Source organism: Mobula birostris, chromosome 4 (genome assembly GCF_030028105.1).
Source record: "Mobula birostris isolate sMobBir1 chromosome 4, sMobBir1.hap1, whole genome shotgun sequence".
In the NCBI taxonomy this organism is placed as follows: domain Eukaryota; kingdom Metazoa; phylum Chordata; class Chondrichthyes; order Myliobatiformes; family Myliobatidae; genus Mobula; species Mobula birostris.
This window is the reverse complement of record NC_092373.1, coordinates 178,803,500-178,815,931: the sequence shown is the minus strand read 5'-3', so window position 1 is coordinate 178,815,931 and position 12,432 is coordinate 178,803,500. Positions and strand designations below refer to the sequence as shown.

Below are 12,432 nucleotides of genomic sequence, written 5' to 3'. Positions count from 1 at the left end.
GCACATGCAGAAGCCACCCAGGCATTGTGCGGAAATTATACCAACATTCAAGATTCATTAAAGAGCACTGCAGATGACATTAATCAGAATGTGGCAACTAGAAATGAAGCAAGGTTACCATACAAAAAAAATGGACAAGCTTGAGATAGATAAAAATGCTTTGGCATTGTTTTAGAAATAAGGCCTATGGTATTTGCAGCAATAGCTAAATAAAGATTTAAGATTGGGTACATCATATTTCATCTCCCTCATAACTTTACGTAGCCAACTAAGCCTAGGTCAATTTTTGAGTGCCTTAGATGCTGTCCTTCAAACTAAGAACCTGCATTACTTTCTGTCCTCCCTCTTAAGACCTGTAAGTTTATAGTCATACTTTACTGATCCCGGGGGAAATTGGTTTTCATTACAGTTGCACCATAAATAATTAAATAGTAATAAAACCATAAATAGTTAAATAGTAATATGTAAATTATGCCAGGAAATAAGTCCAGGACCAGCCATTTGGCTCAGGGTGTCTAACCCTCCAAGGGAGGAGTTGTAAAGTTTGATGGCCACAGGCAGGACTGACTTCCTATGACGCTCTGTGTTATATCTCGGTGGAATGAGTCTCTGGCTGAATGTACTCCTGTGCCCAACCAGTACATTATGTAGTGGATGGGAGACATTGTCCAAGATGGCATGCAACTTGGACAGCATCCTCTTTTCAGACACCACCGTCAGAGAGTCCAGTTCCATCCCCACAACATCACTGGCCTTACGAATGAGTTTGTTGGTTCTGTTGGTGTCTGCTACCCTCAGCCTGCTGCCCCAGCACACAACAGCAAACATGATCGCACTGGCCACCACAGACTTGTAGAACATCCTCAGCATCATCCGGCAGATGTTAAAGGACCTCAGCCTCCTCAGGAAATAGAGACAGCTCTGACCCTTCTTGTAGACAGCCTCAGTGTTCTTTGACCCAGTCCAGTTTATTGTCAATTCGTATCCCCAGGTATTTGTAATCCTCCACCATGTCCACACTGACCCCCTGGATGGAAACAGGGGTCGCCGGTACCTTAGCTCTCCTCAGGTCTACCACCAGCTCCTTAGTCTTTTTCACATTAAGCTGCAGATAATTCTGCTCACACCATGTGACAAAGTTTCCTACTGTAGCCCTGTACTCAGCCTCATCTCCCTTGTTGATGCATCCAACTATGGCAGAGTCATCAGAAAACTTCTGAAGATGACAAGACTCTTGCAGTAGTTGAAGTCCGAGGTGTAAATGGTGAAGAGAAACGGAGACAAGACAGTCCCCTGTGGAGCCCCAGTGCTGCTGATCACTCTGTCGGACACACAGTGTTGCAAGGACACGTACTGTGGTCTGCGTATTGTACTAAACCAATGTCTTGGCCACAGCTTTGATATTTAGACCAGCACGACCTTTTCTCTTGTTCTTGCCTTTTTTTGCTCGGTACAGCAGCATTTTATGGTGTCGGCAAGGGCCCATCAGGGCCTGCAGCCCCACTAAATCCAGCCCTGCTTCCCACACTCCAGAGAAAGCAATCCAAATTTGTCCAACCTGTCCTTACAGTTAATAAGCACCAATCCAATCAACATCCTAGTGAACCTCATCCATGCTTTCTCCACTGCACTCTTCCAGAGTACTCTGGTAGTGCAGCAACCAGAACTTCACACAAACCTCCAAGTGTGGCTCAACCAAAGCTTTATAGAACTGCAACAAAGACGTCCCAATTTTTATACTCGATGCCCCAACTGTTGAAGGCAAACATGCCATTTGCCTTCTTTACCACACTCTCCACATGTGTTGCTCTTTCAGGGAGCTATGGACTTGAACCCCAAGATGCCTCTGTACATTAATGCTGTTTAATGTGTATTTTCTGCTTCAAAAATGCAACACCTCACACTTGTCTGGATTAAACACAAAGCACTGGAAATCCAGAGTAACACATGCAAAACGCTGGAGGAACTCAGCAGGTCAGGCAGTATCTCTAGTGAGAAATAAATAACTGACATTTCAGGCCAAAACCTTTCATCAGGACTGATGAAGAGTCTGGATTAAACCCTTGTCCTTCCTTCACCCAAATTTCCAACTGATTTATACCTTGCTGCATAGTTTAGAAAAACTTCCTCACTATCTAACTATTGTGTCATCTGCAAATTTACTAATCAGACCATTGACATTTTCATCCAGATTATTAATATATATTACAAAAAAAAGTGGTCTCAGCACTGATCCTTGAATCCATAATCCTCAAATTGAGATATTCCAATGCCAACACTGACCAAGATATCAACTAGCAACCAACTGAAAGACTAAAATTTGTGAAGCAGTTAAATTAAAAGAAGTAATTCAGTACAAGACTAAATATTCCAAAACAAAACTAAAACAAATTAGATTAAAAACGTACCAAGACTAAAGGCAAGTAAAATAAACAAAAACAAAGATCAGCCATAAGAAAAAATATTAAACAAAAAAATCATAAGAATGTTTGCTCATAAGTATAGAAGGAATCAAATTTATCTTTAACTGGCAGATTAGATTGTTTAAAAAAAATTAAAGATGCTAACATAATGGAAATTGAAGATACAAATATAAAGAGATTATAAACCATGGGAATATTAAATAAATCAAATATATCAAGGGAAAATGAATATTGGCCCTTGGTTATGTGGGAAATCAAGATAAACAGAGAAAAAAAAAATTTGAAGGGTTACAGACTATAGACGAGGTGGAATCAGAGAACCAAGATGCTAATAAATTACTTCAGCCCATAGTATTGCAAGAAATTATGAAGTACCAGGTGATAAGCAAGTTAATTAAGATTAATCAGTAATGGATTAATTAAGGATTAAAGAACACTTGCCTAGTATATTTCTAGTGAGCTCCTTCCTAATTTTTCCTCTATGGATCTGCTTGAAGGCAATTCTCTGCAGTCTTGATTTCTGATGATTTTTTTTGTCTTAGTAGTCAGAAGTAAAAACTGCATTCAAGATGGATTCTACCCAAAGCAAAATATTGTATTACTACATTTGGGTAACAGCAATTTTTCTTAACAGAATTCACAAATCACTACCTAAAAGTTAACGTTAAAGTAGTAAATAAATAAACCCAACTCTACTCACTTTTCTTGACGTATGTACAGGTGATGGGATTTCACAATACAGAAGATCATGAAAAGGACCATTTTCTAACAATGCAACAAATGATATCCACTCACCCCACACTGCCATAACACAGGAGTCACATGTATGTGGAAGCAAGATTGGAAAACAATGACTAACAACTGAGAAAGGTATTTATTCTGCATCTTTCAGAAGCTCAGAGCATCCCCAAGGAAGGAAACATCTTGCCTTAGGACATAGCATTGATTTTGTACAAGTTTACAAACAAATGTTCTTCTGGTGTGTCAGGAATGAACTAAATTAAATGATGGACCTGCTGATTTATTTTGTGAACACAGATAACCGTCATCTATTTTGGTTAAAGCCTTGATTCAGATGTGGAGTCAATAAAAAAAAATTGCAGTGAGGTTCCTTACTTGATTCTAAGGTGTCTTCAGTTTCCTTGCACTCTGCTTCAGCTGGAGAAACTCTTTTCTGTCCCAACAAGGAGCCCAAAGGAAGCAGAAAACCACCGGATGTTTGTGACATTCTCTGATTAAGATGCTATAATTCAACCTCTAACACCGTTTATCAGCTCCTGAAATGCAAACATAAGCAATGACTTGATATTAAAACAGAGCACATTTCAACATGAAAAGTAATCTTATTTTTCTGTTCAGTTAAAATACAAAGTAAAGCCTAATCTAAAATTAAGACTACCCATTGTTTGCAGCAACACTATATGGGATATGATCAGAAGGCTCCTTGGTTCCTTATACAATTACCAAGGTATATATATTAAAATGACATCAGAATCCTGTTTATCTAAAATCAAAATATTTCAGATTTCCAGCGTCTGCAGTAAAATCGAAAATGCTAAAATCACTCAGCAGTTCAGACAGTATCAGTGGATGTTTCTCTCCACTGATGCTGCCTGACTTGAATATTTCCAGAATGTGTTATTCATTTCATAATTTTACTGCTATGCTTTGTATTTTGCACAAACTTGAGATTATGCTGCAGACCATAGATAGATAGATAGATATACTTTATTGATCCCAAGGGAAATTGGGTTTTGTTACAGCCGCACCAACCAAAAATAGAGCATAAATATAGCAATACAAAAACCACAAACAATTAAACAACAATATGCAAACTATGCCAGATGGAAATAAGTCCAGGACCAGCCTATTGGCTCAGGGTGTCTGACCCTCCACAGGAGGAGCTGCAAAGTTCGGGAGGAGTATAATACTAATTAACTCTCACATATCAAGGAAGTGCAACAAATATAAATCTATTCCTCCTCTCTAAACTGTGCTAACAAAAATATGTTTTATCATGTAGGGGGGAAACACAGCATTGACCTTTAGGGCTATTTGAAGACAACTATATTCACCCCCTCAATCATTATCACTATGCACAGGTATGGTCATTAACCATATTACTGTTTAATGAATCTCATTATATACAAATTGGCTATTGTTTACAACAATAGAATAGATACTTACCTTAAAAATTACTTCAGTGCATCACAAAGCACTTTTGAAAGTATTATAAAAGTTGCTGTATAAATACAAATCTTTCTTTTTTGGATAATGCAGCAGGTTGTCACATTATATTTTTATCTGGGAAGCTGAGTTCAAATACAACTGAAAGTACTGTAATACAGGGGTCCCCAACCTTTTTTGCACCGCGGACCGGTTTAATATTGACAATATTCTTGCCGACCCGGGGGGGGGGGGGGTGTTGTTCAAGTAGGGTTAAACTCACCTCAACATGTCTTTTACAGTTAGGGTTGCCAACTCTCTCACTCCCAAATAAGGGGCAAAAAAAGCAGTCAAATCCCGGGACACTTTACCCCAGGAAAGACTACCATGACCATGAAGCCTTGCACGGGCACCTGTGTGCACATGTGTGACGTGCGCATGTGCGTCCGTGCCGATTTTTTCCCCCACAAATCGGTTTTGCCTTCATCTTCCCAACTATACTGTACATACATTATTTCTACTTCATATAGGCTGTGTATTTATCATATCATTCCTGCTTTTACTATATGTTACTGTTATTTATTTTCGGTTTTATGTGTTATTTGGTATGATTTGTTAGGTTATTTTTTGGGTCTGGGAACGGTCAAAAAATTTTCCCATATAAATTAATGGTAATTGCTTCTTCGCTTCACGCCATTTCGGCACAAAAGGTTTCAAAGGAACGCTCCACCTTAGCAGGGGACATACGGGACAAGGGCGGTCCCGTATGGGACAAACCAATTTAGCCCAATATACGGGATGTCCCGGCAAATACGGGACAGTTGACAACCCTATGTTCAAGTTCAACAGTGCGTGACAGGGAATGAGGAAAGGTGAAGCTGACTCATATCGTTTCCTCACGTCCCGGAAGCACATGCTTTGCGGCCCAGTAGTTGGGGACCGCTGCTGTAATAAACTCCACAGGCACATCAGATTAGTTTACCCATTCTTTGACAGAGAAAATTGTCTGTGTTGCTGGCATGCAAGTTTCAGATCCTTAAACAGGGGATCTTCAGAAACATGGATGCTCAGTGATGATTGTGCAATGTCCAATTTCATTTGCAACACCTCAGCAACATCAAACCAACGTTCTGACTTGGGCAGATAAGACAAGTAACATTCACTCTTCAAAAGTGCCACACAGTGAGAATCATGAAAAAGAGATCCAAACAACGGACTCTAGGTATTCAAAGATATAAACATTGTTGAATATCCTACCATCAATATCCTTATGTCCACCATGGATCAGAATCTTACCTAGTCCTACCGAATAAATACCGCAGCCACAATAGCCCAGCAGGGACTGAGTATGCCACAACAAATGAAATCACTTCCTGACACCCCAAAGATTTAGGTTCAGCTACAAGGTATGAGTTAGAGCAGAAGAGAACAATGCAATTCAAAAATCACTGAAGCTCAACACCATTCAGGAAAAAAAGTACGCTGCATAATATGCTGTGGTAATGTTGAGTGGAAGTTAAATTAAATAATAAGGCAGGATTTTCCCTTGTGGAAACTACGCTGACTAAGGCCTGTTTTATCATGTGCCTCCAAGTACCCCGAAACAACATATCCTTAACAACCGACTCCAACATCTTCCCAACCACTGAGGTCAGACGAACTGGCCTATAATTTCCTTTCTTTTGCCCCTCTCCCTTCTTGAAGAGTTGAGAGACATTTACAATTTTCCAGTCTTTGGGAACCATTCCAGAATCTAATGATTCCTGAAAGATCACTACTAATGCCTCCACAATCTTGTCAGCCACCTTTTTCAGAACCCTGGGCTGTACACCATCTGGTCCAGGTGACTTATCTACCTTCAGACCTTTCAGAACCTTCTCCCTAAGGTAACTTCACACATTTCATGACCCCTGACACCTGGAACTTCCACCATACTGCTAGTGTCTTCCACATTGAAGACCAATGCAGAATATCTATTCAGTTTGTCCGCCATTTTCTTGTTTCCCATTACTACCTCTCCAGCATTGTTTTCCAGTGGTCCAATATCCACTCTCACCTCTCTTTTACACTTTACCCATCTGAAGAAACTTTTGGGATCATCTTTCATACTATTGGCTAGCTTACTTTCATATTCCATCTTTTTTTACTTGCCTTCTGTTGGTACTTAAAAGCCTCCAAATCTTCTAACTTACCACTAATTTTTGCTCTATTATATGCCCTCTCTTGAGCTTTTATATTGGCTTTAACTTCCCTTGTTAGCCATGGTTGTGTCATCTTGTCTTTAGGTTTAACAAGTTTAAAATAACTTTATCAAGTTTAACATAATTTCTTCCTGTTATTTGTAAATATTATTAAAATGTCATGTCTAAAAGATTCATAATGTAGATTATAACAAATATAGAATCAGAAGCAAATGATAATTATCAATATTAATTGACTGGCAAATACAATTATCATAATGAAATTGCAGCAGTAACTTTGCACATGATGAAAGCAAGACTGAGACATTCAGCAGAATGAAAGTTCACGTGAATGTACTTGTAGTACTGAATTAAAAATGTATAGTGGTTTTTTGGAATAGATCTCTAAACTGCAAGCTAGTACAAGAAATAGGAATATAATCCAGGGAAGTAATATATAAATTTTATTGAATCATGGAAGTACCATGGACCTAATCTTTTTTAACTTCCCATTTCAAAAAGAAAACTAAAGGGATGCTTGATTCGTCGTGTAAGTGAAGGGAGTAAAATTTAAGAAAAGATTGAATCCTTTCAGTCTTAAAAATAGGGCAAAACACTATAATTGATTAAATTATTAAAATTTTGGCCAAATTGGATACAGGCTTTTCTAGTGCATACAGAACTTGAGTACAAACAGTCATGGGTAAAAGTTAAAGACAATATATGTAACATGGAAATATACACCAAATTTGTTAACTAAATAAGCGTTAAAATTGCAGTCATGGAGCCATGGAGTTACAAAGCACAAAATCAGGCTTACTCATCTGGGCCAACTACATCAATCATCTGCCTGAGCTAGTCCTATTTTCTGGTGTTTGGCCCATATCCCTCCAAAACCTTTCTTGGGTATACAGCCCTGGGTAAGAATATATTTTAGAAGGTTTCTTTACAGAATTCACCAGGTTTTTATCAACAACTGAGTTTCAGGTTTCTCAGAAACATATCTTCATACTATTAATGTACTAAAGGTCTTTTCCAACCTTAGACTTTTACCTGATCCTAATGTAAAGTTACACTGAAATGAGCTACAATGGGTTTGAAAAAATATTTAGTCCTTGTCAACAAACTTAATTCAGGATAATTAGTAATACTGTGAGAGGTAGCCATGGAAAGGTGGGCAGATCTTCAAATACCTGAAACTCTTACTCATTTGTCCCAGGAATTCAAATTTCGGCACCTTTTCCCTAGGCAGTTTAATTTTCATGGATCAAGTATTTACCTCCTCCATTTACATGGTAACTCCATGCCTCTCCTTGATGTCACCTTATAACTCCAGTTGATTAGCAGTAACAAAACCTTTGGTGCTCTATTAGTTTCAAACAGACCCAGAATCTGGAATAATTGTCTCTTTAATTTGTGACAGTCATAGTGATAGTGATAGTCATACTTTAGTGATCCCGGGGGAAATTGGTTTTCGTTACAGTTGCACCATAAATAATAAATAATAAAACCATAAATAGTTAAATAGTAATAGGTAAATTATGCCAGGAAATAAGTCCAGGACCAGCCTATTGGCTCAGGGTGTCTGACCCTTCAAGGGAGGAGTTGTAAAGTTTGATGGCCACAGGCAGGAATGACTTCCTATGATGCTCTGTGTTGCATCTCGGTGGAATGAGTCTCTGGCTGAATGTACTCCTGTGCCCGCCCAGTACATTATGTAGTGGATGGGAGACATTGTCCAAGATGGCATGCAACTTGGACAGCATCCTCTTTTCAGACACCACCATCAGAGTCCAGTTCCATCCCCACATCACTGGCCTTACGAATGAGTTTGTTGATTCTGTTGGTGTCTGCTACCGTCAGCCTGCTGCCCCAGCACACAACAGCTAAATTTGCTAATGATTAAGTTTGCAAATGGCAACTTAACATAGAAACATAGAAAATAGGTGCAGGAGTAGGCCATTCGGCCCTTCGAGCCTGCACCGCCATTTATTATGATCATGGCTGATCATCCAACTCAGAACCCCGCCCCAGCCTTCCCTCCATACCCCCTGACCCCCGTAGCCACAAGGGCCATATCTAACTCCCTCTTAAATATAGCCAATGAACTGGCCTCAACTGTTTCCTGTGGCAGAGAATTCCACAAATTCACCACTCTCTGTGTGAAGAAGTTTTTCCTAATCTCGGTCCTAAAAGGCTTCCCCTCTATCCTCAAACTGTGGCCCCTCGTTCTGGATTTCCCCAACATCGGGAACAATCTTCCTGCATCTAGCCTGTCCAATCCCTTTAGGATCTTATACATTTCAATCAGATCCCCCCTCAATCTTCTAAATTCCAACGAGTACAAGCCCAGTTCATCCAGTCTTTCTTCATATGAAAGTCCTGCCATCCCAGGAATCAATCTGGTGAACCTTCCTTGTACTCCCTCCATGGCCCTCTATTACCTCTCAGCACTACCGTCAGGAAGGAGGTGAGGAGCCTGAAGATCCACACTCAAGTTTTGAGGAACAGCTTCTTCAGATTTCTAAATGGACAATGAACCCAATGACACGACCTCACTACTTTTTTATTTCTAAAATAAAGTTAAATAAGGAATGCAAAAAGGAAAAAGGTACACACACATACTGTCTATAATAAAGTACACACACACACATACAAGTCTATAATAAAGTACACACACACAGTATATAAAGTACAGTGCCTATAAAAAGTATTTACCCCTCCATGGAAGCTTTCATGTTTTATTGCTTTACAACATAAAATCACAGTGGATTTAATTTGTTTTATCTTACGAAATTAACCATTCCAAATGGAGATTTATAAGTCTACAATTTAGTTCCAGATGACAGACACAAATATTCACGTGGTAATCCTTTGTTTGAATTTGGACCATGAAAACTCACAATAGCATATTAAACTGTCATTTGTTCATAACTACAACAGAAGTCATTTTCTCAAATGTTGTTCAAAGTAAGGAGAGGTTTTGAAAAATAAACACATTATTTTAATTATTTATATATCTACTCCATTATAAATGCCAACACAGTTAAAACAAAATTGTTTTCTTTCTATTACCTTCCCTTGGACCTATGCAGAATAATTATTCCTTCCATTAAAAGGGAAAAAATATAATGGAAGTAATAAATATTTGCATGGGATTGTCTGCATCGAACAATGCCATTGGTAAGCTAACAATATATTTAAAGTGTGCTTTGAAACATAGTAGACCTACAACACAATATAGGCCCTTTGGCCCACAATGCTGTGCTGAACATGTACTTACTTTAGAAATTATCTCCGGTTACCCACAGCCCTCCATTTTTCTAAGCTCCATGTACCTATCCAGGAGGCTCTTAAAAGACCCTATTGTATTCATCTCCACCACTGTCGCCAGCAGCCCATTCCACGCACTCACCACTCTCTGCGTAAAAAATTTACCCCTGACATCTCCTCTGTACCTACTTCCAAGCACCTTAAAATGGTGTCCTCTCATGTCAGCCATAGAAATGCTTAGAAATAGACTTAATTGAATCGAATTTGCTTGACGCTTGACACTGATAATCTGTGCCACAAAAAAGTCAACTAACATCCTGACAATTACATGAGACTTACATTTCAACATGCATTATTACCTCCCCTAGTTATATCCTAATCCACCAAAGATATTGGTAGAGCAGTACAGAGTGAATGTTACTGGGATTCCTCAACATTGACCCCAAACCCCATTAAATCTGATGACCTGGTTAACCACAGGTAAGGAAAGCTACTGCTGAAGATCATTCATCGCCCTCTCAATTAACTCGGTACTCCTCCAAATTGGATATTATTTGGAAGAACTACTAGAACACAGAAAAGCAGCTGGATGGGAATTAAAATGCCAATTCCCAAGAAGCCAGACAGTACAACCACTGATGAAACTGAGCATGTCCAAAATATCCAGACTGAAGTTGCAGAGGAATTAACATAAGAACCTACTTGACCTTGTCCTTGTCATTTCTCTTGCTGCGGATGTACCTGATAATAACAGTATTGGTTAGTCCTTATAACAGCAATATATGGGCATCACAAATGAGGTCACACACTGCGCTAAAGTTCATGACATATACCAGTGATATTAAATCTGATTCTGATAAATGCAGAAAACTCAGGGCAGCTCAAAAGTGGGAATCCATAACCAGAAGTACAGATGAGTTGCACCATAACTTGGAAGCCAAAGTTAACCCCTCATTCAAGCAGTTTAATAAAAGCATGCCAAAGAGCACCATCAAGGGAATTAAAATGAAATGCCAACCTGTAGCTAAAGTGCATGAACAACAGCACAAATCTAATGTTATAGTTCTGTGTTTTGTATATGTTTCCAAACAGTGGAAATCTTATATTGCTAAGAGCTAAACAATCTCATAATTGTTATCTGTTTCTGCCATATTCAACCAATTAAACAATAACAACGCTAAGCATGAGCCAAAAAGGCCAAAACCTTTTTGGAAACCATTTGCAACCTATTATGGCCTTCTGACCTTACAAAGTAAAGTCCACTCCTCAAGTCTCTCTACTCTCAACACTGTGTGGCTAAGACAACTCAAATGCCATCTATGAATTCAACAATGACACCACAGATTGCACAAGGAGGCGTACTGGAGTGAGCTAAATTGGCTGGTTGCAACAGTAATCTCGCACTCAATGTCACCAAGACCGAGGAATTAACTGTGGACTTCAGGAAGGGGAAGATAAAAGAACACACTTATGTTCTCTTTGAGGGGTTAGCAGTGGAAAGGATGAGCAGCTTCAAGTTTCTGGGTGCCAATGTCTCCACGGGTCCATCTTGGACCAAAAAGCATTAATACAACGATGAAGAAGGCATGCCAGAGGCTCTACTTTGGTAGGAATTTGAGAAGATTTAGTATGTCACCAATATTCAGAATTCTATGTCACTCCAGCAAATTTCTCTAGACATACAGCAGACAGCATTCTGACTACCTGCATCACAGTCTGGTATGGAGGCTCTAATGCACAGGATTGCAAAAGGTTGCAGAGGGCTATACACTCACTCAGCTCCATCACAGGCACAACCTTCCTACCATCGAAGACATCTTCAAGAGGCATCACTATCATTGGGGAGGAGGTGCAGGAGCCTGAAGACTCACACTCAGTGACTCAGTAACAGCTTCTTTCCCTCCACTTTCAGATTTCTCAATGGTCCATAAGCCTCACTATTCCTTCTTTTGTAATATTTATTTATTTTTGTAAGCTATCATAATTCTATGTCTTTTCAGTGCACTACTGCTGCAGAACAAATTTCACATTATATAACTCAGTGAAAATAAGTCTAATTGAGATTCTGAAAACAATCTTACAAAATTATTCAGTTCATCTGGTATCAAGAAAGTGGATTCAACAAAGGCTTTGGACCCTGACCAACTACAACTTTCATGATGACAATGTGTTTCCAGAACTACCTGTATCTTTAGTCAAGCAGTCCCACTTAAACGAGAAAACTTGCATCCACCAAATAAAATAGAAGGTAATCCAGCCACCTAGAAACAATATTTTCAATTCAACCCCATCGCCAAAGTCATATAAAATCTCATTCCATGTACTATCTATAAACATCCCTTTAATGTCTGATCAAAGTCTTGGCACTTTGTTCATATATGACTGTAAGA

General features: G+C 39.0%; 1 protein-coding gene across 6 annotated transcripts in view; it reads right to left on the bottom strand.

Annotated features, from left to right (window-relative positions):
- The window catches only part of ccdc142 (coiled-coil domain containing 142), a 124,939-nt gene that overhangs the window by 109,906 nt on the left and 2,601 nt on the right, over nucleotides 1–12,432 (bottom strand). For 5 of the 6 annotated variants that reach the window (XR_011885815.1, XM_072256619.1, XM_072256620.1 and 2 more), the window contains exon 2: nucleotides 3,540–3,700. Coding sequence is in view for 4 of the 6 variants with exons in the window: in XM_072256619.1 (XP_072112720.1) it covers nucleotides 3,540–3,651 (112 nt within the window). In the remaining 2 variants the exon portion in view is untranslated. Of the gene's footprint in view, nucleotides 1–2,864; nucleotides 3,000–3,539; nucleotides 3,701–12,432 lie in introns of those variants that run through there. The other variant, XM_072256621.1, reaches the window with a different exon arrangement.